This window comes from Poromitra crassiceps, assembly GCF_964638095.1.
Source record: "Poromitra crassiceps genome assembly, chromosome: 4".
NCBI classification, from domain to species: Eukaryota; Metazoa; Chordata; class Actinopteri; order Beryciformes; family Melamphaidae; genus Poromitra; species Poromitra crassiceps.
In genome coordinates this window covers 32,639,908-32,666,736 of record NC_139626.1, presented here as the reverse complement: position 1 = coordinate 32,666,736, position 26,829 = coordinate 32,639,908, and the positions used below count along the sequence as shown (strand labels likewise).

General features: G+C 44.2%; 3 protein-coding genes across 4 annotated transcripts in view; 1 reads left to right on the top strand and 2 right to left on the bottom strand.

The window, feature by feature from the left end:
• Positions 1-4,860, bottom strand: part of LOC310774725 (transient receptor potential cation channel subfamily M member 4-like) — a 25,663-nt gene extending 20,803 nt beyond the window's left edge. For both annotated transcript variants that reach the window (XM_083634852.1, XM_083634853.1), the window contains exons 1-4: positions 4,666-4,860; positions 2,596-2,654; positions 2,248-2,425; positions 880-1,060 (exon numbers count right to left, since the gene is read on the bottom strand). In XM_083634852.1, the coding sequence (XP_083490978.1) occupies positions 880-1,060; positions 2,248-2,425; positions 2,596-2,654; positions 4,666-4,725 (478 nt within the window). In that variant the 5' untranslated portion in view covers positions 4,726-4,860. The remainder of the gene's footprint in view (positions 1-879; positions 1,061-2,247; positions 2,426-2,595; positions 2,655-4,665) is intronic.
• Positions 4,861-5,741: 881 nt separating this feature from the next.
• LOC310774625 (uncharacterized protein) lies at positions 5,742-7,994 on the bottom strand. The gene is made up of 4 exons (XM_083634719.1): positions 7,906-7,994; positions 7,653-7,734; positions 7,287-7,436; positions 5,742-6,899 (listed from the first exon to the last, which is right to left on the bottom strand). The coding sequence occupies exons 1-4, from the start codon at positions 7,949-7,951 to the stop codon at positions 6,743-6,745; spliced, it is 435 nt and encodes a 144-aa protein (XP_083490845.1). The 5' UTR covers positions 7,952-7,994; the 3' UTR covers positions 5,742-6,742.
• An 8,779-nt stretch (positions 7,995-16,773) lies between these two features.
• LOC310775750 (chaperone Ric-8A-like) lies at positions 16,774-26,701 on the top strand (the record flags this gene model as incomplete). The annotated part of the gene is made up of 13 exons (XM_083635888.1): positions 16,774-16,863; positions 17,679-17,726; positions 18,416-18,433; positions 18,570-18,656; positions 18,770-19,335; positions 20,915-21,050; positions 22,140-22,328; positions 22,879-22,973; positions 23,151-23,301; positions 24,036-24,131; positions 24,301-24,445; positions 25,691-25,958; positions 26,575-26,701. 13 exons carry the CDS (start codon positions 16,774-16,776, stop codon positions 26,699-26,701), a joined length of 2,016 nt encoding a protein of 671 aa, XP_083492014.1.
• Between the last annotated feature and the right edge of the window lie 128 nt (positions 26,702-26,829).

Genomic DNA, 26,829 nt, shown 5'->3' with positions numbered 1-26,829 from the left:
GGTCAGTAAAGGGCAGGACCAGAAGGCATGAGACAGAGTGCCCTCCGACACCCGACACCTGTCACACAGTGGTGAGACAGACGAGTAAATCTTGTGCAATTTATGCCAATACACTTTTGACGTACATACAGTCACTCACTTCCAAGAAAAGGGAAGTTGGTTGTTTCCCCAGAACTGAAACTTGAATATGATCAGCAGATTCAGCACAGAGAGTCACCGCTTGCCACTCACAATATTGCTCCCTCGGTTTTGACCGCCAAGCATATTTAAAGGTCCCATTTTATGCTATTTTTTGCATATCTAATGGATCTTGAAAACAAGGTTATGAATTATGTTGCAAATAAATAAATAAAAATAAAATAAAATACAGCCTTTGAGGGACTTCTCTACCCTCTCTCTCCCCTCGGTATCTATGCACTGTTTTGAGGGGGCGGGGCCTCTGATAAGATTATCTGTTAGGTTAGATCCATCTTTGGTGCAGTTGATTGTTTTCTGAACATGTTTCCATACGACACAGTTATGCTACAGATAACAGGTTTGGTGAAATGATAAGTTAATAAGTCTTAAATGAGTATTACTTTGTGATGTCACAAAGTTACGGAAGTCAAAACGGCTCACTTGGAGGCATTTTTGTCCTTACACAGGCTGGCGTGGATTTATCTGGGTTATGTGTTTTGAGACATCCATGATGTTCATATAGCACCTTTATCATCAAAGAGGCACGGGAGATCATGATTGACATGAAAGGGACTTTCAAATCCCACACTACTTTCAACAGAATAATGAGGGGAATGGAAACGGTGGTTCAGAAAAAATGGGGGATAGGTCAGTAGAGGACCGGGTGTAGTGTGGGGCATTACTGACGGACGTCACACCCACCTGTACTCTGCGAGGCTTTGACCAGCCCCTGCCGTAGGACCTCTCGTACCCAGGTCTTGACTTTCGCCCTGCCTTCCCCGCCCACCACAGACACCACCAGGTTGGGCGACGGCAGACCCCAGTGGGCTGTCATCAGGGTGTAGGCCATCTCGGCGGGCGTGTCGCATGACAGACGCAGGTACTACAGGGGCCCATTGAGAGAAAGACAACAGCTCACTGATGAACAGAAACACATGCTTATCTGAAGGAGCGGCATTGTCAGCCTATATAAAGACAAGCTGAGGCCAGGACTTATGGAGGATAGGATTATGATCATTTTAGTATGAAGAAAGCCATAGAAAACAGACTGATACCACACATAATACCTATTGTATGCTGTGATGTAATTGTTGCTAATATTGGTTTACTTTCTTAGGTAAGAGACCTCGTATAAGCCCATTAGGGTTTCTTGTCTCTACCAGCACATTTTATCCACTTATTTCCTTTCGTTTGTTCTTGATTTTACTATGTGCAAATACATAAATAAAATAAATAAATAAAAACATTATTTATAACATTAAAGATGTATGGTTTGGTCATACATTCATGATCTGGGCAAATGAACAAGAAATCCTCTGCCCTCCCTCAACAAATCATCAAAGGCACTTACTGGACATGTACTGTGGTAGCAATGGGGGAATGAGTGCGCAGTAGTACTGTGTGTATATGTGTAATCTTCCATTCCTACTCTTCCAGACTAGTCCTATTCATAGCATTTGTGCACAGCCATCTCAGTAGGAAAATAACAGCTGATTATAATAAATGAACAGGTGATCGAAATCCACGGCTAATGAGTTGGCATGTTGGTAGGAAATGCATGTGGCATCATGGGAATACTTTATGAATAATACTGTAGATAAGATAAGATCATAGGGTTGAAAATTGTTTTTGTTTGCAGCTTTTGATTCATTTGGATCATTATTTTGATCATCTTTAGAAGCCTCTGTCCTGCAACAACAACAAAAAATGCCTTGGATTTGAACCAAGACTAAGGATTGTAAAGAGCCAGATAGAGAGCATTTACTGTATCTGTATCACAGTGATTTTCAACTTACTAGGCTCGATCCCTAGGCTTGCCCGCTGCGTGGCCTCGCCTGTCCTGCAGCTCGCACTCGCAGCTCGGCCGCTGCGCTAAGTAACTAAATGATCAGTAGTCATTCTTCAACATTCTCTAATTGCGTTAACTTCTTGTAAACGAAATAATGGTGAAGTTAAAATGATTCATCAATTTGCCCGGGACCTTCTGGAACCCCCTCAAGGACCCCTGATGTGTCCCGGGACCCCACATAGAGAAGCACTGCTGTGTGATAGTGACAGAAAGGCACCTACATAGCTATGCCTCTTGCTGGATCCTGCAAACTGCAGCTCTCCAAAGGCATCGGTGGGGTACTCAGAGGAGTGCTGCGCGCTGTCCCAGTGGTTGACGATGGCCGTGCTGAAGTAGTCACCGAGGGCCACCGAGGCGTGGTCGTCTCTCTTACCGCCACACTGGCACCGCCTGTCATTACTGAGTGAGGCAGCCAGGGGCACAATACATCAATTTGATCAACTCATCTCAGGCTTCGTCTTCTTCTGCATCTCCACAAGCATCAAAATGACATTACAGATAGATCATTATCACCTCAACTTTCTCATATTTTCCCCCCCAGTATTTTCAATTAGGCTTGGCATAGTTACCTGGAATCTTCTACAAAGGTGGTGCACACTCTTTTCTTGATGATTTTGGGGATCCAGCTCTGAAAACGTTTCAGACAGAGACAGAGACAGAGACACACACACACACACACACACACACACACACACACACACACACACACACACACACACACACACACACACACACACACACACACACACACACACACACACACAGGTTATTGTTTTGCTGCATATCCCTGTCTTATGTGTGTGATAATTCAAACACAGCCTGTTACTTTTTGGGACTTGAATTGCACATGGAAAGATAAGACTGAAATACATTCCCTGCAGGGATTTTGAACTTATGCGACCTGTTGACTTTGGCACAGAGGGTTAAGCAGGGTGGGGTTGACTTTGGCACAGAGGGTGAAGCAGGGTGGGGGGGTTTGGTGAGCAGGGCTGTGCCTAAACGAGTGGTTGCCACTTCTGGCAGATGGCTGTCGTTTTCTACTCTCTCTGGTTTGTTGATGTTGTGTGGGATAGATGGTCGGGGGACACAGAGGCTATTGGGGCATTCCTTTTGTATTGGGAACTAGGAATATCCTATTTGAGTGACGTCACACACCCGAGTTCACCGCGTTCCATTAAAACAGGCGGGAAACTAGCCAGGGTTAGCTCTAGCCAGGCAGAGTTAGCAATAACAGTTGGTGGTAACAATGCATTTTGCAATATTGTGCAGATACAAACACTGTAGCAACATGTCCACAGATAGAGGTTAGACAGGACTGCGTGTATGACTGATTTAATGAGGCACAAATAAGACATAAGTGCTAATAAAAGGAAATTTACTACAACTTTCACATAGCCTACTATAGCGACGTAGATGACGTCTACGTCGCTGGAAGCTTGTTGACGTCGACGGTGGGTCTGACTACGTGAGAGTAGGGCTGGTGAGGCTCCGTCCTTTCAGATCGATGTAGGAAATCCAAGGGGCAGGTGACATCACAGGGGGCGTTCCTGACCTTTGAACCATGAGATATTTCCTAGTTCCCAGTACAAATGGAACGGGCTATATCATGGCATGTACGGCACATTGATTATACTATTTATGTGGAGTGTTATGTTATGTTATATTATGTATGTTCTGTTTCGGTGTCTTTACTGTTACAGACTGTGTACTAAAGCGACCGTATGGATGATTGTACGTTTACACTGAATATACTGACACAGTGGAAAGTCAGCATGAGACCCAGCTAAAGGAAATTAAATACATTCATCACTAAAACGTTTCTACGCCCCCGAGGGGTACGTTTTTTTTATGATCTTACTAGCCCAGATGAAGAGGACACTGATGTCTGACAGCTGCAGTCATGTCAAAGAGTATAGAAGGCAAGAGCAAGGGCTATTTGCTTTTTACTACAACAGCGCTACCGCCATTTTGGCCTGAAAACGCCTCCACGGAACCAGACAGCCAATCAGAGGCAGAGTAAGGCCGGACACCGGAATGTCGTGCCCCCCATGCTATAATGGAACAAACAAGGACCCGGCTCTTCTTATCAATGTAAGTTCTTTGGTTATGTTTCCTTTGCCTGGGTCCAGACCATTCAGTCTGATATCAGGCTAATGTTTGTTTGTTTCTAGTTCGAGGTTAAGTTAGCTTAACTTCCGCTGGTAAATGCTTGCTACGACGTTGCTCGGTACAGTACTTTTAAGTTGAACAGAACAACTGTCGAACTCGTCTGAGTTCACACGACACACACAGTATCACAATGTAAACAAAGCAGCAGAAAGTTGGCACGTTTAGACACGCCGTCGCCTGAAACTTCGCCGCCTGTTTTTTGAGGACTTCGGCACAATAAGTGTTGATATTATCGTATTTCTGAGACCAGCGACTACTTGCAGTGACTGTCTTTCCCTGTCTCCTGGGTAAGCCAACCACCGTGACTCATGTCTTCATTTCACAAGCATACAAAGCCTAACCACCACATACATTCCACCGTCGGAATTCCTCTCTGTTCGTGTTGTTGCAGGCTTCTCACACACAAAAATCACCATATAACTACATTTACATTACAGTATATACCCGGTATGAGCCAACTTGACACCCACCTGGTCCTTCTCAGATTTAGAAATTTTCCCTCCTCCTCCGCCTTCTTCCGTACCGCTCATGGTTTGTTTTAGTTCCCAATTTGGGACTCAAATCTTAAAAATAAGATCAGGTTTTCTTTCTACCATTTTCCAGTTAGCTAACGTTACAGGAAACTATCAAAATGCCATGCCCCTCGCCCCGCAGTCCCAGTGGGAATCAAGGTGCAGAGCAGGAACAGAACAGGTGAGGGTGTGGTTTGGTTTCAACAGGCTGGGAGGAGAGAGGGAGAGAAACCCGACAAAAATGCCCTTTGAAAGCTTGAAAATAGGAGGGGCCATCTAGATAGATAGGGCTAGAGTCGATGAGTGGATGACAGAAAAGGTGTGAAAACAAAGGAGGATGAGCGATGTTTGTCTTTGATGTGGATTGTAGAGAGATGAGTTGATTAAACATTTAATTTGGATTAGCTAAAAACGTCTGATCAGCTGTATCTGGTAAATACATGGTGGAAAATGGTACCCTACCCCTCTATGAATGGATACAACTTTGCATAGAAAGGCTATTCCAGGCAGGGAAACATCCAACAGGGTTGTGTGTGTAACAATGTTTTACTAGAGGGAAAGAAAGAGGTGTGGAAGTAGGGGGATAGCAATTTACAGTGCAAAATGCAGGGACTGTAGGATTTTGCCCTATTTTCTGAAAGACGGGTTCAGAACGAATTTATTTCTACTAGTCGTAATAATAATATGATTAATAATTAATGAAACCAGTAGATGGCGGTAATAGACAACAAACGAGCAAGCGAACCGCCAGTATGATAAAGAAGATAACACAGACGTCTAGACTTGTAGACAGGGGTGTTAATGCCATAACGGCCAAGAGCAGCTGCAATAATTCACATTTTTTTAATTCAGTCATGTTTACCTAAAAATAAGACAGAACGTTCAGTTGGCTATATATTAAATATTTATTTTACAATGCATTTAAATATTGACACATTTATATATTTCTTTAAAAAGTCTCATGATTAGGCATTTCAATCGATATTCAAACATCCACCTTCAACGTGCGTACAGAGCACGAATCCATAATGAGTACCTAGTCAGTCAGTAAGTAGACAATAATGGTGTTAAATAGATATATTCAGAAACTCAGTCCATCACTGTCCGTCCAGGGCCGTTTCTGAACATTTTGGGGCCCTAAGCGACATCTTACAGTGGGGCATCCCAGACCCAACCCACTGTCATTTTACTAGAGTACCGCAGGAATGAGTCCAGAAGACCTGGATGTTAGCACTTCGACTCTTACGTGTAAAAGCCAATGGGGTTTTTGTATGGGGAATGGGGATTTTGGCTAAATGCTTGAAATAAGGTCTGTGCAAGTTTTTGAAACAGCAAAGTTTGTGTTCAGCAAGATCATCTTCACAATGAGGACCACTTTTATGATTTTCTGAGCATGAATGCGTTTTTGTGGTCATTTTTAGGAAATGCTTCAAAAGTAGGGATGCACGATATATCTGCAATCATATCGGTATCGGCCGATGTTAGTCATTTTTTTAACATATCCGATGTTGCAATGTTAATATCGGTTATCGGTATCAGCCAAATTCTTCACATTGAGATGAAATAATGCAGTAAATCTATGATTTATGGGCTTTTACAAATGTTTTTGAAATAAAGAAATGCATTACTTTTTCAAATTCAGTGTTTACATGTGTTTTTCAGTATGTACAAAATTTTATTATCATAGAAATGTGTTTTTATACAGATCATATCGACATCGGTAAATATCGGTTATCGGCCATAACGGCAATGTTAATATCGGTTATCGGCATCGGCCAAAATTTTCATATCGGTGCATCCCTATTCAAAAGTCATAAAAGTGCTCCTCATTTGTGAAGATTATTTTGCTGAACACAAAGTTCACTGTTTCATAAACCTTTGTTAACCACAGACCTTATTTTTTAGGTATTCAACCCGAAATTTCCATACAAAAAATCCCATTGACTTTTTACACGTAAGAACCAGGACAAAAAGACGTCATCCCTGCGGCACTCGATAATACCACGGGGTGGATGGACAGTCCGTCTTCCTGTCACTATCTGCCGTATCCCTGCGGGTCGTGGGCCTTCTTGGACTCATCCTTGCCGCTGGTTTTGCCAAACTGATACAACGTGTTGGCCAGGTTGTGGAGCTGGCACGTGCCGAGCTGGCACCCGTGAGGCGCGCGCCTGGGGCGGGACTTCACTGCCATGCTGTCAGTGGTGAAGACAAGGGACAAAATGTTTAGAATAGGGTCAGTCTTTATAACATCAAATACACGTACAGAATCATCTATACATTTTCTGAATAATTCACAAACCAATAAATACAAATAAATACAATAGAGAATGTTTAATGTCCATTTTATTTGGCCTTTTAATACAGAAGAAGTGGACTTTAATTAATTTATCCTGAATCAATAGGCTGCGGCCGATGTTTTCTTCAATATCCAGAATCAAAATGAATAAAAACATAAAAATGTATTCTAGTGTTTTTTGTTTTCCTTGTGCTGTCTATTTCAGCAAGCCTGCACTAGGCAGGACTATAGTTTGCTATTTACAGCCACTCCCTTGTTGTCAAGGGCACTCTTCTGTCTGTACCTGTTTTTCAGGGCGTCCATGTCTTGATTGTCTTCTGAAAGAAACGGGACGATCCTCAGCTCTGGAGCGTGACCCTCCTGTGTGACCTCTGACCTGTTGACATCTGATGCCTGCACATTGGTCCCCGGGGGGAACGAGTCCGTCTGTGTCCTGTGCGTCCAAAAAAACGGTATGAACCAAACAAGTATGAACACATTTTAATATCAATGTTCTAACATGTATTATAGTGTGATCAATTTTTTAAAATTCTCTATCACTTTTGAGGCAGATCTTTTCAATGTTCCTTTCACAGATAAGAAGTGATGGTGTGTTCATGGTCACCATGCTATTTCTATGTTATGTTGTTGTTAATAATTGTTTACTGACCTGCGTGTTGGTCTGAGTGGAGAGGCAGCAGTCAAAGGCACAGTCAGTAGCAGCAGTACAGCTATCTCCATACTGCAGTGGCCTGTAGCAGAGAGAGAGAATGTTGAGGAAAATATACTTCTCTGACAGCACATCAGATATTATCCATAGTAGATGCTGTTTGAATCTCAGTATTAGCCTTAGTTACATAGCAAAACAGCATTTTCGGATGAGAAAAACAACAACTATAACATGAATCCAGGATGAAACTCACCGCCAAGAAAATGCAAAATCCCGCTGTGGTTTTTTGAGTACACCATCAATCCAGAGGTTGAGCTGTAGTCTCTTGCTGCTTGCTAGGTGTCCAAGTGTAGCATCCCTCTCCTCCCATGGTCCTTTATACAGTCGTGGTGCGGGGAAGGGGGCGTGTCTGGAAGTTAGTCACTAGACCAACTCCCACGCTTACAATTCATTATTTTCCGTGGCAGTTTGATTGTCTATTTACAGGTGCCGTGATCGTAACGAAAACAACCGTGGCCAAGTCTGTACTTCAACTTACAGTGACCTTGTACCTTCTGTGATGTTTACATTGATTCTTATGTTCAGTCTGCTCTTTACACACACGTCACACACGCACACACACACACACACACACGCACGCACGCACGCACGCACACACACACACACACACACATCCCCCCTTCCCCTCATCCACGTCCACCTCCCTCCTTCTCCTCCCTCGCTCCACTTGCTGCTGAGCAATTGTTCCAGAAATCCCTCTTTCATTCCCATCACCTGCAGGAAACAGCCACAGCCCAAAATAACCCAATTCTCCTGCAGGCCTTTCTTTATCATCCCATTTTCCTGCCTCGTTTTGCCGTCACCGTGTTTATTCCTGAAATGACCTTCACAGACACACACACACACACACACACACACACACACACACACACACACACACACACACACACACACACACACACACACACACACACACACACACACACACAGACACACATACACACACACACACACACACACACACCCACACACACCAAAAACAACCCCTTCATCAGGCCCCTTGCAAGAAAATAATAACAAACAAGGTGTGAATTTGCAATAACTGCGACCACATATGCAAATTTCCAAAATGCAGGATGACAGGGGCAGCCCACCCTACTACTCTGCCTCTGCCACCCTGCATTTCGACACACACACACACACACACACACACACACACACACACACACACACACCCCCACACACACACACACACACACACACACACACACACACACCCAGCACCCACACACACTTGACCTCCATGCTGCCAAATTTCAGCCTCCTAGAAACTGTGCCCGCAAAAGGGTGGTGAACTTTTTGTGGACCGACCGACCGACCGACCGACCGACCGCCCGACCAAACGACAGAGTGACTTATCGGGCTGCTGGTCGCAGCTAAAAAGTGCAACCCTCATGGTAGCGTAGCCACATAGTAACACCCCCTGATTACTCCCCATACAATTTCACACAAAAATAATAAATCACATAATATTTGGGGAATTTTCAGGATTGGCACATGGCCAGATAGTAAAATCTTTCCAGGAAATCATCCCGTAATCCTTTATCTTTTAATAATAAGTCCACGGGGGAACCAAAGTCACGTTTTTTAATGTTTTCCCACCCCCTCTCCCTCTCTCGCAGCTTCCCCCCTAGAGTCTATTGTGTACTCTTCCTGTGGCTAACATCTGGGCATGTTGTGCCGTCAAAAGAGTGCGTTGAATCATCATTGGCGCGCGTGCACACAAGCACATTAACAGCCAAGCGATACGGTGACCAAGCGCACCCATCACAGAGCGCCGTGTGAGTTGACCTGATGATTAAGGGAGCAGGGCGGAGTTGTTTTACACTGAAGCTACAGTTCGTTGCATGAAGGCAGTAGTCAACGTGCCAATATACCACAGCCCCTCTGCTCTGAATAGAGAGCCAAAGTGAACGTCACTTCCTGCTTCAGCACTGTACCAGAGTTTTTCCTCCCCCATTTATTTTCCCATAGACATTTCATAAAATGCTTATAAAAATAGTTTTACTTGTTCAAACTAAACGGTTCAGATATATTTAGAAACAGGAGAGACCACATAACATTTCACTCTGACCGAAACGTAGAAGTTAAGTTAAGTTAAGTTAAGTTAAGTTATCCTTTATTTATCCCCTTTATTTATCCCACATGCTGCCCACGGGCACTCTGTGTGGCCCGCGATGGAATTGCATTTTATTTTTTATTTTTTTTATAACAGTGCACCTGAACGCAACATGCAAGATACCCACTGAATAAGTGTCCAAATGTTCATGTCATTCTGGCCAATACTCCACTTCTGTTATAGCATTTCAGTCTGGAATATGAAATATCTTTCAATAATCTATGTTTAGCTGCTAAATTGTCAAATACTGCCATCTGCTCGCTACCCAGGCACTTATGTATGTACTTAACCTAACTTAACCTAACTAACTATCCGGTGTGCACAACATTGTCAGACTAAACTCTGGCTGACACCACAAAAACCTACAATCTGCAACAGAAAAATGTATATTGTTTGTTTATTAACTGGCCCCTGGCCTTCTATCATTTCACGAAAGTGGCCCCGGGCAAAGCAAGTTGAGTATCCCTGTTCTATGGTGTCTCCCGATTCTAAATATATCTGAACCGTTTGGTTTGACGAAGTACAACTATTTTATACGCATTTTACGAAATATCTATGGGAAAATAAATGTTGGATGAAAATCTCTGGTACAGTGCTGAAGCAGGAAGTGACGTTCACTTTGGCTCTCTATGACTGCACACCCAGTGACCACTTCCGGTCCACCTGCTGCCTTGCCTGGAGCAAATCCATCATTTGGACAATACGATAGAAGGGAAAATGACCGCATAGAAAACATGGTGACCTTTTAAATTACAGGCCATTAATTACATAATAATGACTGGAAATAACAATGTCATTTCCAGGACAAATGCACGTAAGAAAACACTCTTTATAGGTTAAAGTGACTGGTAACTCTATTGGGTCATATACAAGTAAAAAGGTGTTTTCTGTTATTCGTGTAGAGTTACTAACTATGGAGTGTGTTTGCAAGTGTGTATTGTTGTAGGCTTTGTAAGTTTGTATTGTAGGCTACATAGTCAGTATTTATAGCGGCTGTAGGCAGTCGGAAAAAGGAGTGAGGGAGTAAACACAGGAGAAAACACGGGAACTAAACACTTTGACCCGTTTAGTAAAAATAATTCAGTTCCACTTCAAAGATATGCGTTTGAGCATTTATTCTTCCACTTAAAAAAACATGTAAAAATACATCTGGTACCAGAATCATAAATTGGCCTGCGTGAGTGCGGTCAACAGAAAATATCCTCTGCCAAGCTCACAAACTCTCTCTGTCAATGCAAAAAAATAGGCCAAAATAGGTGAAGGCAATCAAATATAACCACTACCGCCGAAGCCCCGGTGAACACGCCCAGCACCTAAAATGACACAATACAACAATACAATAAATACCACAAAAACAATACAATACCAAAAAACATACAAAATACAGTATTGGTATATCTTTTCTAAAATATATCATGTGTTATTGTATTGTCTGATGAAGAGCAGTCTGCTTGAAACGTAACCAGAACGGTGCAATAAATATTTTTCACTGGAGCCCATGCAGTGTGCGAGCTGTTTTATCTATTCACTTATTGTATGTATTATACATTAAAAGCTAATGAAAACCTACTACTGAAAACATCAAAGTTAGTGCCATTTATGATCTAATGATTAGATCAGGGGCACTCAATTAAAATTCATAGAGGTCCAGTTAGAGAAAATGTCCTCAAGCAAAGGTCCGGAACATTGTAACGTACAGTAGCTTGCGTTATGATTCAGTGCCATTGAACTTAGGCTACTTCAATGATTGCAGTAGCCTAATGGTACAATGTCTGTATGTAGTCAACGACTGACTGTTAAATCAAAATAAACATCAACAATGTTTATTTAGTTTTCATATTTAACTGGATTAATTATAAATAACTAGCCTACACTAATAATAAATACATGTTCTTTTCTCATTTCAAGTAAAATAATGGCTGCATTTAAAAATAACATACAACAGAGTGCTTTGGGAAAATGTGCATCTTAAAAGTGTTTTAATTTGAGAAAGAAAATCTTCTTTTCTTCCCTTAACTCCACCTTTTCTCTTGAGAGAAGTGAGTTCCCTATCTATCTATCTGTCTCAGTGTCTGTCTCTATCTATCTATCTATCTATCTATCTATCTATCTATCTATCTATCTATCTATCTATCTATCTATCTATCTATCTATCTATCTATCTATCTATCTGCCTGTCTGTCTGTCTGTCTGTCTGTCTGTCTGTCTGTCTGTCTGTCTGTCTGTCTGTCTGTCTGTCTGTCTGTCTATCGATCGTTCGCAATGCAAACGTCACATGCCGTTGGGCAGTGAATGTGTGAGTGTGCCCTCAGTCTGGATTTGAGTGTGTTTGCTCGTGTGGCGCTTTCACAGACAGGTTAGGATCGCATCGCACTTCACATGAGACATACTGCCTGGTTTTGAACTGCCCGTGAGAACAATGAATGAACATCAAAGAGTCTGCCTGCTCCGGATTAAAACAAAATCTTTGTTTTTGTTTTTTGAGCACGCCATGTGAAATGACTTGTATCTCTCGCATATCTCCGTGTCGGACAATCTCTCGCCTGCAGCACTGAACCGACTGGAACCGGCAGAATCGAATCGGATATTTGATTGGCTGAGTAGCATCACGTGTGATGATTTACAGCGCATGTATTGGTCTGTGAGCTTCCTGGCAGATTAAACCAGTACCGTAAAGGGTAGAAAAGCATGTGCCGGTTAAAAAAGAAAAGCTCGGTGAAATGTAACGATTCTCAATGATTTGTAGGTTATAGGGCTCGGTCCGGATAGGTTCCATGTCGCTGTTCCGACCTCTCGCTGTTCCGACCTCCCCTCTCCCAGCCCCCATGCCTAAACCTAACCTCCACCAGACCCTAACCCAAAACCTAACCTCTCCCACCCCCACGCCTAAACCTAACCTCCCCCAGACCCTAACCCAAAACCTAACCTCTCCCACCCCCACGCCTAAACCTAACCTCCCCCAGACCCTAACCCAAAACCTAACCTCTCCCACCCCCCACGCCTAAACCTAAGGTCGGCATTGCGAGTGGTCGGCATAGCGGGTGGACACCACGGCGTCTGGGTCCGGATGCGGACCGGAGTCCGGACTTTGGGGATCGCTGGATTAGATCATTAGATCATAGATCATCATAGATTTCAAATCGAATCATGAGTACGAGTCATTGTAATTCTAGAACTACGGTAGTTATTCTATCTATTTTACTTGGCTATTATGGAGTTATTTCTGTATTTCCATACTAAGACTAATAGAAACCTGCTATCATATGGTTTGTCACTGCTGCTCACATCACTGCTGTTGGGTGAAAACATTATACCCCCAAAATGTAAACTTTAAAGGGGCACTTCACCAAAAAACCATGCTGATTTATTTTTGCACATGATCTCTCACACATCTAAAAACTGTAAACCGTTTTTCAGACTTTGATTTGGTTTGACAGTTATTGAGAGTTGACTTGAGTTAAGTGTGGACCAGTGATGAGCACTGAATCAATAGGCTCGTTTGAGATGAGGAAGTCCTGCACAGTTTGGACCAGTAACTTGCTTGGTCCGTTGCATGATGGTTGGAAAAGTTGTCTGACTTGCTCCGCCTATAACCGGCTGCGGCTCTGTGAGAGCGAGGCGGGTCGCAGATTTGGAGCCACAGTTGCTCCGCACCAACTGCACCCGACTGCACGGGAAACTTACATTTCATATCTATTCCAAGATGTTACTCCATATTTTCCATAAATACCACCTGTAACGCGTGTATGTGTGAGATCATGTGCAAAATGAAATAAAAAATAAAAAAGTAAATCACCGTTGTTTTTAAGGGCCTCTATAAAGGGAGCTAAGAAAATCAGCCTTGTTTTGAGCTTGACCACAATGCGTTTTTGATTTGATCTAACTTGTTTTGAAAAAGTTTTATACCATAGAGGAGCACACCACCATGTAGTAGGAGGCATGCAATCATCATGTAATCATATAATCAAGCATGCAGGAGCGTGGAATCCTTCAGCTGTATAGTTAAAACATGAAAATAATCATAAATCATGAAAACTCAATAATCAACTCTTCATTCAGTAAGGTCTTTTCTCATGGCCTCATTCAGAAAACTTGGTTAAGGTCAGCGAGACCATTTAGAAAATGTGTTATTAAATAAGCCTCGGAGAAGATCAGGAACTGCTTCTGTCTCTTACAGTAAAAATCGGGAAGTAGTTACGAATCCATATGGAGCGCAATTAGTGCAATGAATGCCCTCATCAGATTCTCATTGAAAATGGCTGGATTGATCTTTGAGGTCATATAGAGGTCATTCGAGTTTAGCCTACAAGTGTTATGACGGCTACTAACGACGAGTCTGGGTGAATCAGTGCTGGTCTGCATACATGTACGTCAACGGCAATGACTGTTTTCTCCAGCCGTTTCCCTCTGAGGTCACTGACGGTCATTACTCTCTCTCTCTCTCGCTCTGCTCCGACTTGTTGATATCTCGCATCTCGAGTATCGAATGCATCTTCAAGGAAATACGATGGATTTAGTTGCACCGGAGTGCTTTGTCAGGCCACCGCTGACTTTTCTCCCCCTCTCGCTGACGCAGTGTGCATCCTGTTGTTCAAAGCCTGCACTCACCAGCCCGCCGCCGCAGCCTTCCCAGCCTTCCCAGCCTTCCCGAGCCCCCGCTTCCTCTACCCACTGGGCACAAGCGCGAGCATCCTGCCAGGAAGGACCATCACTCACTTCCATGTCATCTTCTCTCATGGTGCCTTCAGCTCCATCCCCGGGGCACAGAGCAGTTTGAGGGTCTACCCGGAGGGGGAAAGGGGGGGGGGGGTCAGTGGGGCCCACACAAGTTAGTCCTGAAGCCTTTCTGTAAGAAAGCCACGCCACAAACTCATTTCATTGGTCGCCGCAACTGCTTCTTCCTGAAAATGTGGAAAAAAGTTTTTTTTTTTTAATTGTCGGGTTAGGGGGTGAAAAAAGTGCAGCTCAGGGTGTGCTCGGTCCTGTGGCTTAATGGATAAGGTGCTTGCCTTCCAATCTGAGGACTCCGGTTCGATTCCCGGTCAAACCACACACTTTTTTTTTTACTCTGAGGCCTATAAAATAACCCTGCAGCCAGAGGCAAAACTCGTCATCTTCGGCTGCTCTGAGTCCTCTCTGAACTTCCCTACAGCTGTGCAACAATCTCTGACACAGAGGGGACAGCCGTTGCCAAAAGACTCATTCTGAAGGAATGGAAGTCATCCTCTTCACCTTCTTTTCAGGTGTGGCTGATGGACATGATCTCTGTTATACAGATGGAGAGACTCAGGTTCCTGAGAGCCGAAAAGGTTCTCAACTATCTGGGACCCATTTTTGGCCTACTTTGACCAGGTTAAGACTGACTAGTGACTGAGGTTAGGAGTAACGGATGGCTTGTCCGACTGGTTTCCCATGGACCCCCTGCATAGGATCATATGCACAATATAGCACATAAGCACCTTATGCAGTTGGTAGCACCACGTTATGTTAAATGTCAGTGATGTATGTTTTTTTCTTTTCCTGTGTCTGAGCCTGTTTGTTTGTCTTGTTTGATTATTGTTCTATAAACATTTAAAATAAAAATAAATAAAACACACACATTTATATAAAACATTAGGGTTAGACATTAGGTTTAGGCAAGTACAACAATTTGGTTAGGGTTAGGGTTTGGTTATGGTCGTGGTTTCAAGATTCAAGATTTTTATTGTCACTCCGTAGTACAAGTATCACGTGTGAAATTCTTGTGCTATAGGCTCAAGATAAGATAAGGTTAGATAAGAAAACCCTAACCCTAATCTTAACCACATATTTTTTACTTGCCACACGTTTTCAGGAAGAAGCAGTTGCGACGACCACTCAAATGAGTTGGGCGTGGCTTTCTTACAGAAAGGCTTCAGGGCTAACTTGTCCCATGTGCCCGCAAAGTGAACATGATGGACGAAAGTAGGTTAAAAGGAAAACAAGAGATTTATTGGAGTTCTATGTTTAAAAATGTCAACACTATATAACACATCTGTTTTGAGTTGTCATCCCCTGCTTTTACATTGGTTTCCGTGGCAGATGTTTGTGTTTAGATTAGCTGCACCTGTAGCTTATTTCAGAGTATAATCTAAAAAAGTTTGCATTTGAGAGAGATATTTTACAAGGCACACCTAAGTCACATACAAGAACTTAAAAAAAAAAGCCACTGGGTGAGTTGGCTCCATCTTGTGGGATTGAGCATGAATAGCAGAGTATAAAGTGCACACATATCATTTCTCTTTACATTTCTGGAATTGTCGGAGAGAGCGAGAGAAAGACAAACAGAGCTGCACAGCACACGTCTGGAAAAGCTATAAAAGGTCAGAGGGTCAGCAGCACTGAGAGATACAGGCTTAAAGTCCATTAGTGGATTATAACCATAACCACCCCATGTGTCCTGCATCTCTCAAGGATTAGAGAGAGAGAGAGAGAGAGAGAGCTAGAGAGAGTGTCAGCTTGAGTGCAGGAGAGAGAGTGAGTGAGTGAGCACATCGGTTGAATTGAGTGGATTTGAAGGGAGTGACACCACGGTGTTCATATGAGGACAGGACACTGAGAAAGAAGCAAGTTGAAGCGACACTACGAGGACACTGACTGCACCGATATCACCTGGGTAAGGTAAGGTGAAACCAACGCATGGGGAGACAGTGCAAGTCTGCATAATCCTGATACATCCTTACAGACAAAAGACGTATTGATGATGCGTTTTTTTTTAATCATTTTGCACTTATTAATGCATAACCTCTGTCATGTGATGTGATTTTGTTATGACATGAGTGCCTCTTCCTCTGCCCCCTCCTGTCCCTGCATGCGTGCGTGCGTGCATGTGTGTGTGTGCACGTGTGTGTGTGCACGCGCGCGCGCGTGTGTGTGTGTGTGTGCACATGTGTGTGCGTGTGCGTGTACTCCGTGTAGGGAAACATGGACTTGGACGTGAAGGGGATTATCCAGTGCATCAGGCAGGGGAATGAGAACGGTGTTCAGACACAGCTACAGGAGTTCAACAAAGAGGTAACACCTCAGAAACACACACACACACACACACACACACACACACACACACACACTAGGGCTGCACAATTAATCAAATCAATATCAAAATCACAATATGGCCAAGTGCAAAATCCAAATCGCAGGAGCAGCCGCAAAGATCAAATGTGTCACAACATACCATCAAATGAAGCATTGTGATGCAACAGAGATGCTCCCGGCCTCCAAATCATATTCTCCAGACGTAAGGGAACATGCATTTGTTGCAGACCCCAGTAAAAATCACACCATCATTTTTGTGTATATTGTGAAAATGAAATGCAAAAATTTGTATTCCCACTAAAATCGTGAGTCATATCGCAATCGCAATATCTGTCAATATAATCGCTATATTATGTGACACACCCCAGAGGAAGGGACCACATGGCCAATTGTAATTCCCAGAAAATTAGAAAATAGTAAATAAGTGTATCTTGTTAAATAAAAGTCCTTGTTGTCCAGTCCCCCCTTACCTGGCTGCCTAGGTGTGAAAAGCTTCTCCAACTTTGAGGGCCGTTATCTCTGAATGTGGCTTTTAGGAGTGTAAACATTCAAATAAGCATATCTCCCTTCATTCTTTTTCAGATTACAATGTGGGACACATCATTTGAAAGTTTACAATCTGCACTTTCATAATCTGTAAAAAAGTGAAAAGTGACCTTGGCCTACTTCTAGCACAATACAGTCGCTGGCCGTTTATCATGTTGGTGCGTTACAAATAACGTGTTTAACGTCTCTTTCTCGTAGTGCGTTACAAATAATGTACAAATAACGTGTTTAACGTCTCTTTCTCGTAGTACGCCCAATGTTTCTTCTTTGATGCAGATGAGAGAGACCGAAGGAAAGTAAGTCGTTTTGCCATCCTCCTCGCCCATCCACCCCTCCCCTCCCCTCCCCACTCCACCCCTCCCCTCCCCACTCCACCCCTCCCCTCCCCTCCCCACTCCACCCCTCCCCTCCCCTCCCCACTCCACCCCTCCCCTCCCACACACTGTCTGTGTGATTAGTCGTTCTGCTGTATCAGTTGTCCCTGATCCCTCTCTCCTCTCTCCTTGCTGCTCAGGCAGATTGAGCCCAGCTTGTGTAATTGAATAAGGAACATACTGCGTGCTAATCTATTCAACACTCTGTCTGTCTGTCTGTCTGTCTGTCTGTCTGTCTGTCTGTCTGTCTGTCTGTGTGTCTGTCTGTGTGTCTGTCTGTCTGTCTGTGTGTCTGTCTGTCTGTGTGTCTGTCTGTCTGTGTGTCTGTCTGTCTGTCTGTCTGTCTGTGTGTCTGTCTGTCTGTGTGTGTCTCTGTCTGTCTGTGTGTCTGTCTGTCTGTCTGTCTGTCTGTCTGACCTGTCTGTCTGTCTGTCTGCCTGCTAGAACAGCAGGTAGGTGTGATGTTGGTGCTGTCATGTCTTCGCTTTGTAAACGTGTACTGATGTTGTTTTGTCTTCTCTCTCTCTCTCTCTCTCTCTCTCTCTCTCTCTCTCTCTCTCTCTCTCTTCCAATTAATCAATCACTGAAAATGGACTGTCTGCTTTCCATAGCAAAAAGAGCTAGAAGAGGTACAGTACAGCATTTGTTTTGAGCACAGCTACAACTGACTCAGTATTGAAAATGTCTCACAGTGCAGACGTAGAGTTGTATCTGATCTCATTTTGAATGAGAGATTTAATCGGACTCTTTCCCTTGCTGCACCAGTTCAGGAAGAATAAAGTGCGGGACTACGCCGATTCAGACTCTGACTGTGATGAGTACTGCCAGGATCGTGGCCTCATCCTCCGACAGGTACCTGACGATGCCACTTGCTTATAAAAACGGTTGATTATTGTATGTTTTTGTTGTTCCTTTTTACAATGATATCATCAGTACGTGTTGCTTTTCTCTGTCCCTTTCCTTAGAATTTAGCGGCGGTCCTGGTGAGGTTAATCGGTACGGGAGTGAAATGCCGCCTGCTCAGAGTTTGTCTGCGTGCCCTACGGATCCTCTCCAGGGACAAAAAGGTGCTGGACCCCCTGGTGACGGACAACGCTCTCCTGACCGTGGCCAAGCTGGCCGGCCTGACCGCCGCCGCCCAAGAGCCCGCTGACCCCGACTCTGAATTTTACGACGACATCATCGCCTCCCTGGCCCAGGCCAAAGGGTCGCACAACGCTGTGGAAGACGACCGAGACGAGGAGTCTCCCGCGGGCCACGAGGACGCCCAGAGTGACATCAGCAGCGGGGACCCGGACGACAGCGGCGAGTACGGGAGCCACAGGGCCGGCGTCACAGAAACACACAGGGGAGCGGACCACCACAAGGTCCTGCAGCGAGGGAGGAGGGACCGCAGGGAGAGCAAGACGGACACTGAGGAGGAGGAAGAGGAGGAGGAGGGGGGTGAGGTGCAGAGGAAGGAGGCCATGAAGGTGCTGTGTAACGTGGTGTACAACAGCTCCTGGGCACAGGAGAGGTTCAGTGCTCTCAGGTGGGTGCATGGGAGGACACGCACACACACACACACGCGCGCGCGGACACACTCACACGCACACACACACACACACACACACACACACACACACACACACACACACATATATAGAACCGATGTTCAACAATCATACAAGGATAAATCCATGTTAGAAGAGGCGAAGAGACCAGTTTGTGAACACTTCTATGAAGGCTGTGTTTAATTCATTATAATCACGTAACATATTATAGTGCCATCATAATGCATTATAAGTATAGTTATAATCATGCTACGGTTATGTTTTATAACATTACTCATCTGTTTTTCTTTTTCATTGAAGTGGTAATGAAAAAGATGTATATAAGATGGTAAACAATGTGTTTATAATCTTATACAACATTGTAGCTGTCTATGCATGATTATGACTATACAAATAATGCATTATGATGGCATTATTTCTTTTTCTCCACAATGTTTTTGTTTACGCTTTTATCACCATTAAAATACAGCCTTTTACATTCTTATATTATAAAATAGAAAATAAAATTGCTGCATTAACCCAAAAGACACAAAACCGACAAGACTGCTCATCCTGTTTTTAGATAATCTAAGCAAAATGGTGTATATTATTTGCAATAGGTGCAAAATATATCCAGTATTTAGAAAAGAAAACTCGGAATCGAGCGCGCATAGACTCTGGAGATGATGCGCTATGGCTGCAGTTATGGAAATCATGACTGACAGACAGACAGACATACAGACACTGCCTGCCCACCCAAAAGGAAGAAGTCTGGAGCAACTCGGGCCATAGAATGCCTTTTATTTAAGGTGCAGAGTAAAAAGACAACGTTTTGACGTCAGTGCGTCTTCATCAGGACGCACTTCATCACTGCCTGCCCACCCACCTACTGTAGGCGCCATCGGCTCATACTACATCATTTGCTCAAGTGACATCACTGATGACATCACATTTGCTCGAGTGACATCACTGATGACATCACTGATTACATCACAATTGCTCAAGTGACATCACTGTTGACATCACAACTCGTGACTAACACCGAGCCCACAGGCAGACACTGCCCACTTAGCCAATTTTAACTAAGATATAAATAACAGAAATAATAATACAAAACATCTACAAGCTCACTTGTAGATGTCAACTGCATTGTCCTCACAAATTAATGTCACTCACTCGATGAATTATGATGGCATTATAATGTGTTATAAATATGATTATAATGTATTATAGGCACGGGCTTCATAGAGTGTATACTGTCCCACCAACTTCTCCACCAACTAGTCTCAATAGACCAGAATGCAATGCAGCCACAAGACATGTCACAAGTGTATCCGAGTGTGGATTTTTCTTTTACATACCATACATAAATGTACATACAGTAGATACATAGACATACAGTACATACACACGCACACGCACACACACACGCACACACAAACACACACACACACGCACACACACACACACACACAGCCCTGTACACACACATTCACACTCATCTCATAACCTTCATTGAGGATTTGTATAGGACAACATGACAGTGGCAGCCAGCTAAGTTGTCCCGTTGCTCCCCAGGCTCATGTACGGTCTGACGGAGCGTCTGTCCTGCACTGCCAGCTGCCGCTCTCCCTCCAGCTCACAGTTTTACCAACTTCGCCTCCTGTTCCTCATCACCGCTCTACGGCCAGAGCTGCGAAGTCAGCTTCAGCAGGTGAGAGCAGGGAAGTCAGCTTCAGCAGGTGAGAGCAGGGAAGTCAGCTTCAGCAGGTGAGAGCAGGGAAGTCAGCTTCAGCAGGTGAGAGCAGGGGATGTAGACGAGCTGCGAAGTCAGCTTCAGCAGGTGAGAGCAGAGAAGTCAGCTTCAGCAGGTGAGAGCAGGGAAGTCAGCTTCAGCAGGTGAGAGCAGAGAAGTCAGCTTCAGCAGGTGAGAGCAGAGAAGTCAGCTTCAGCAGGTGAGAGCAGGGAAGTCAGCTTCAGCAGGTGAGAGCAGAGAAGTCAGCTTCAGCAGGTGAGAGCAGATAAGTCAGCTTCAGCAGGTGAGAGCAAAGAAGTCAGCTTCAGCAGGTGAGAGCAGGGAAGTCAGCTTCAGCAGGTGAGAGCAGGGAAGTCAGCTTTAGTAGGTGAGAGCAGGGAAGTCAGCTTCAGCAGGTGAGAGCAGGGAGGTCAGCTTCAGCAGGTGAGAGCAGGGAAGTCAGCTTCAGCAGGTGAGAGCAGGGAAGTCAGCTTCAGCAGGTGAGAGCAGGGAAGTCAGCTTCAGCAGGTGAGAGCAGGGAAGTCAGCTTCAGCAGGTGAGAGCAGGGAAGTCAGCTTCAGCAGGTGAGAGCAGAGAAGTCCGCTTCAGCAGGTGAGAGCAGGGAAGTCAGCTTCAGCAGGTGAGCGCAGAGAAGTCAGCTTCAGCAGGTGAGAGCAGGGGATGTAGACGAGGCTGTTGATGCTTCACTTGCATGCTATGTTAACTTACCATATTAAACACATAGTGCTGTACTTCCTATGTTACTTATGCATGGTTTACCAATATACCAGATCAGCTGTTACTTCCCCTGGCCCTGAGTTATATCTCTATCTTTATGATGTCAATTGGGCAACAACTGGAATATCTGAAGATCACAAAAGTGAACTACTGGCTTTGGCCAACATGCATCACTACACCAGCAAAGAATCTTCTGTGATTTGATTTGTGATTTGATTGTTTTGGTCCACCTACATTTCTTTGTATTTATGAGCTTCTTCTTGGTCTGCTTTCTCATTTGCGCTTTGCTTGCCGCTTCACACTTGATCTCCTCTGTGTCTCCTCTTGCAGGAGGGAGGAGTGTCCATCCTCACAGAAGCTCTGGAGTCTTGCCTGGAGGTGCAGTGGAAGGACCAGTACGAGGTGACGCTGGACCCGGCAGCGCCCCCTATCTCCCTGGAAGCCGCTCAGCGCACTATAGAGATCCTCAAAGTCCTCTTCAACATCACCTACAGCACTCACAGGCAGGAGCCAAATGAGGTCAGTGGATTCCCAGGAGCGTGAACCTGGCAGCCTTCAGGTTTGATTGCATTACAGCTGCTCTGCTGTGTGGCCAACACATTGAATATACAGTAACTAGGAAATATGAGTTTTGCTGCTGAAGAATAGATGAGATGAAATCAAACCCTAGCCCAAAGTTAAACCGTTGAGTGGCTGTATGTAGACTAGAGCAGTGGTTCTCAACCTTTTTGAGCCGTGACCCACAGAAAACTTTAGGCTGGGGTTATTCGCCCCCAACCCACCCCGCCGTTACCCTCCCAACGACAGTGCGCACGCATTCACACACTGACTTCACTCACTTACTGAAATCATTGTTATAGTTTATATAGCTTTATAATACATTAAACCATTGCTATGGGAGATTTAATCATCATGGGAGAAAAATCATTTCATTTTTTATTTTTTCTCTTTTGACAATCATCCTGTGATCCCCCAAAATAATCTTGCGACCCCCTGGGGGGTCCCGTCTCCCATGTTGAGAACGACTGGACTAGAGAAATGAACTGTATGTGCACACTCCCCCTCTCAGGAAGATGCAGCTCTCTACCGGCACCTAGTGGCGATCCTGCGTCTCTGCCTGATGAGACGCTGCCTGTTGGTGGAGGACAGTGACGAACTGCAGGGGTGAGAATGAACACGATTTAGGCAGGATAGACACAGAGGAATGACTTTGACAATGATACGTGCTCTTATCTTACGTTTGACTCTCATGCACGCGTACTTACTCGCCTCTTCTCCCCTGTCATCCTTTTTGCCCCCCTCTGTGTCTCTGTTCCCCTGCGTTCCCCTGTCCACCCTCAGCCACACGGTCAACCTGCTGTCGGCGCTGCCTCTCCAGTGTCTGGACGTGCTGCTGTCCGTGCCCGTGCATCCGGGCTCCCAGCACTACCAGGGGGTCAACATGGACTGTGTCCACACCATGCTGCTGTTCATGGAGAGACGCCTGGACTCGGTGAGGGCCGGGAGAGAGAGCGCGAGCGTTTGAGAAGCAAATGAGTGAAGAGCATGAATAAAATATTGAATATTAATCAAATATTTTACTTAATCATGGGTTACTAAGGCCATGTTCAGACTAGGAGGCCAAATCTGATTTGTGAACTTTAGTGACCTATTAATGACTTTATCCAGATTGGTTTTATGAGTCTGGACGCTCCAAGTCTGATTTGTGTCACTTGTCCCAAACCACATATGGAGGTAGTTTCCAATCTGCTTTCGACTGATGTGACTTCAGTGTGGACGCGCAGATCCACCAAATCTGATTTGAACGTCACTCGCAACTCGTCATCAAATGCTTCTGCGCAGGAAAACCACGCGTCACCAACGTACGTATTTCCTGACGCCCACGTCGTTACCATAGCAACCCATGCAGATAGGCTGTTTAGGTCTGGACACACAGATCCGACTTGAGAATCAGATTTGTGGCAGTGTGGACACACTCCCAAATCAGATTTGGGAAACCAATCAAGATAATGATGATTAATGACTTTATCAGCAAATCAGATTAGCCTGTAATGTGAACATGGCCTTAGTTCAACTACGGTGTGTCCCAATGTTTTGCAGATCACAGGAGTCATTTCTTGCATTTGTTTTTCTGTGCTTGCTCATTTGCCACATCTGAGAGGCCATGATAGGATTATGCTGAATTAATCTGAAGGAATGTTATTTGCTTATTTGTCTGCATCTCAGGGCGAGAAGATGAAAGAGAAGCTGACCCCGGTCCTCAATCTGCTGACGGAGAGCTGCCGGGCGCATCGGGAAACACGCCAGTTCATCAGGAAACAAGTAATGCAGCCCAAAACCTTGTCCCGTTTTTGGTCAATAATGTTATTTTGGTGCTTATTCGGATATCTTAACACAGAGAGAAGATACATGAGACTCTCTGAAATGAAATCATTATAAGGTCATATTTCTGCTGAAATCCTAACCCGCGTCCCCGGGCGACCTTCACCAGGTCCTGCCCCCGCTGAGAGACGTGTCCCTGAAGCCAGAGGAAGGCGACACAGTGAAGAGCCGTCTGGTCCGCCTCATGACCCACTTCGACACCGAGCTCAAACACTGCGCCGCCGACCTCCTCTTTGTCCTCTGCAAGGAAAATGGTGAGACCAGACAGACACCAGCGCTCTCCCTGGATCTGTGGGGAATGATGTAAAGTCCCCCCCCTCCCCAAAACAAAACAAAAAACACAGTATCCAAGAATAAAAATTCACTGGACCTATAATATGGAAGATGATGATGATGATGAAGAGTGGTGAAAAGTCTTCATTTGAAGTCCATTGTTTTTTTGTTTTTTACATCTTCCTAATCTGGATGACTGAAAAGAACATCTTGATATACTCAGGGCGACTGAAGGGGAATGTGTAGATATGTTTTATTTTTATTTATTTAACCTTTATTTAACCAGGAAGTCCCTTGAGATTGAAATCTCTTTTCCGAGGGAGACCTGGCCAAGACAGGTCAGTTACAAGTCAGTTACAGTTACAAAATTAAAATTAAAATACAAACGCTTATACGCTTGTACGCTTATTAATCACAGTCTCCCGTGTTAAAGTTGAACACATCAGATAGGACAGTCGATGTCTATCTATGACATGTTATTATAAGATGAGTGTACACCCCCCCCCCACACACACACACACACACACACACACATTTTAGTATAATAGTAAGGACATCAAAACTATGAAGTAACAAATGAAATTATGAAGTGGCCAAAAATGTTATACAAATCAAAACTATCTTATATTTTAGATTCTTTAAAGTAGCCGCCCTTTGCCTGAATACGAGGGATCAGCCGAGCAGCATTTTGGTAAACAAACAATGTGGAGCTGCCTTGAATGTCTCACTCTATGTTGTTGACATTTTGAAAACTGCGACAGTTCACACAACTTTAACACGACATGCATATATTATACATCAATCAGACTCTTGAGCTACTTCTGCTCTCACTCAGAAAAATATAAGCGATGTCATGTATAGTTTTTGAGATGAGGTTTGTTTGCCACAACTCATACTAGTTAACAGCCGCGCTTCCGGGGGATTTGCGGTGTTGTGACGTCACGCTGATTCCTCGAATAGAAAGGCAAAAAGGCTTTGGAAAGAAATTCATACATAGGATCAACTTGACTATTTATATTTGTCTTAAAGAAACTCATTTCAAACATTTTAGCATAAGCCTTTACATCAAAATGGCTTTAAGGTAATGAAGTTCAAAACAGGTGTGTCCGGTGTACAGCACACACAGACCTCTAAAATGAGCTCATGGATGTCAGATTGAAAGTCATTTTTTCCATCTATAATATATATATATATATATAATGTATATGTCTCCGTCCTTCCTCCAGTGAGCCGTTTCATCAAGTACACGGGTTACGGTAATGCGGCGGGCCTGCTGGCCACCAGGGGCCTGCTGCTGGGCAGCTCCAGCTCCGGCGGGCAGTACTCCAGCGACTCAGACTCCGACACCGAGGAGTACCGGCAGGTCAAGGCTCTCGTCAACCCGGTGACGGGGCGGGTGGAGGCCGAGCAGCACAACCCCATGGAGGGCATGACGGAGGAGGAGAAGGATGAGGAGGCCCACAAGCTGCTCAAGATCTTCAGCAAGCTCTCCGGGTCAGCATGAGGAAGGGATTAAAGGGATTTGATTAACGTGTTGAAGCTATAGGATTGTCTGGCTGGTGAGAGATGGTCAGTTTGGTTTCCGTTGTCCACTGAAAATAGAAGTATAGCTCTATTTTCCAAGTTATACATGTATGAAACAAGAGGGCAGCCAATATTCATACTTTCATTACTGTTTTATCTACACCTGTAGGCCTAATGTTGATCCATATCATGTTCTTATGTAACGGAATGAAGTTCCTTAAAAATGTCAGAAGAGAAGCATCGTGATGTGATACGAAACCATATGGAATTTCCCCACATGATCATTGGAGTCAGGTTTATTTGTCCTTAATCACAGTTACACTAAAAAAGGGCTTAGCACATTTTGAAATAATCAATGAAAATGACAATCTCCCAACCCTAGACCCTGAATGTGAACAAGGAAAAACATGAAAGGAACCTTGGCAACACAGAAAGATCCTCTTAACAAAACAAAGACAAATAAAATACACAGAGTAAACAGAATACTGAAGTTGAAGTTTTATCTAAATTTATCTAAAATATTTAAAGATGGAACTGTGCTGTTTTTTGCTTTTACCCGTGATTTTGTGGACTGTTTGTTTTCCAGGGACAACATCATCCAGCCCATGACAGTGGATTCAAAGGGGAGGCTGGTTCCCCTCACGGGACTGAGGGACACTTCCCTCGCCGAGGAGGCGGAGTCTGGAGCCCAGAGTGACGAAGAGCTGGATTGAATTCAATTTATTTACTTGCAAATATTCCATTTGTAATTAATATCTGCAAAACTGGATGCACTCAAATAATGTCTTAGACTGTTTTCAATAATGAAGACTACTTCACTAGTCAATGATTGTTTATCCAT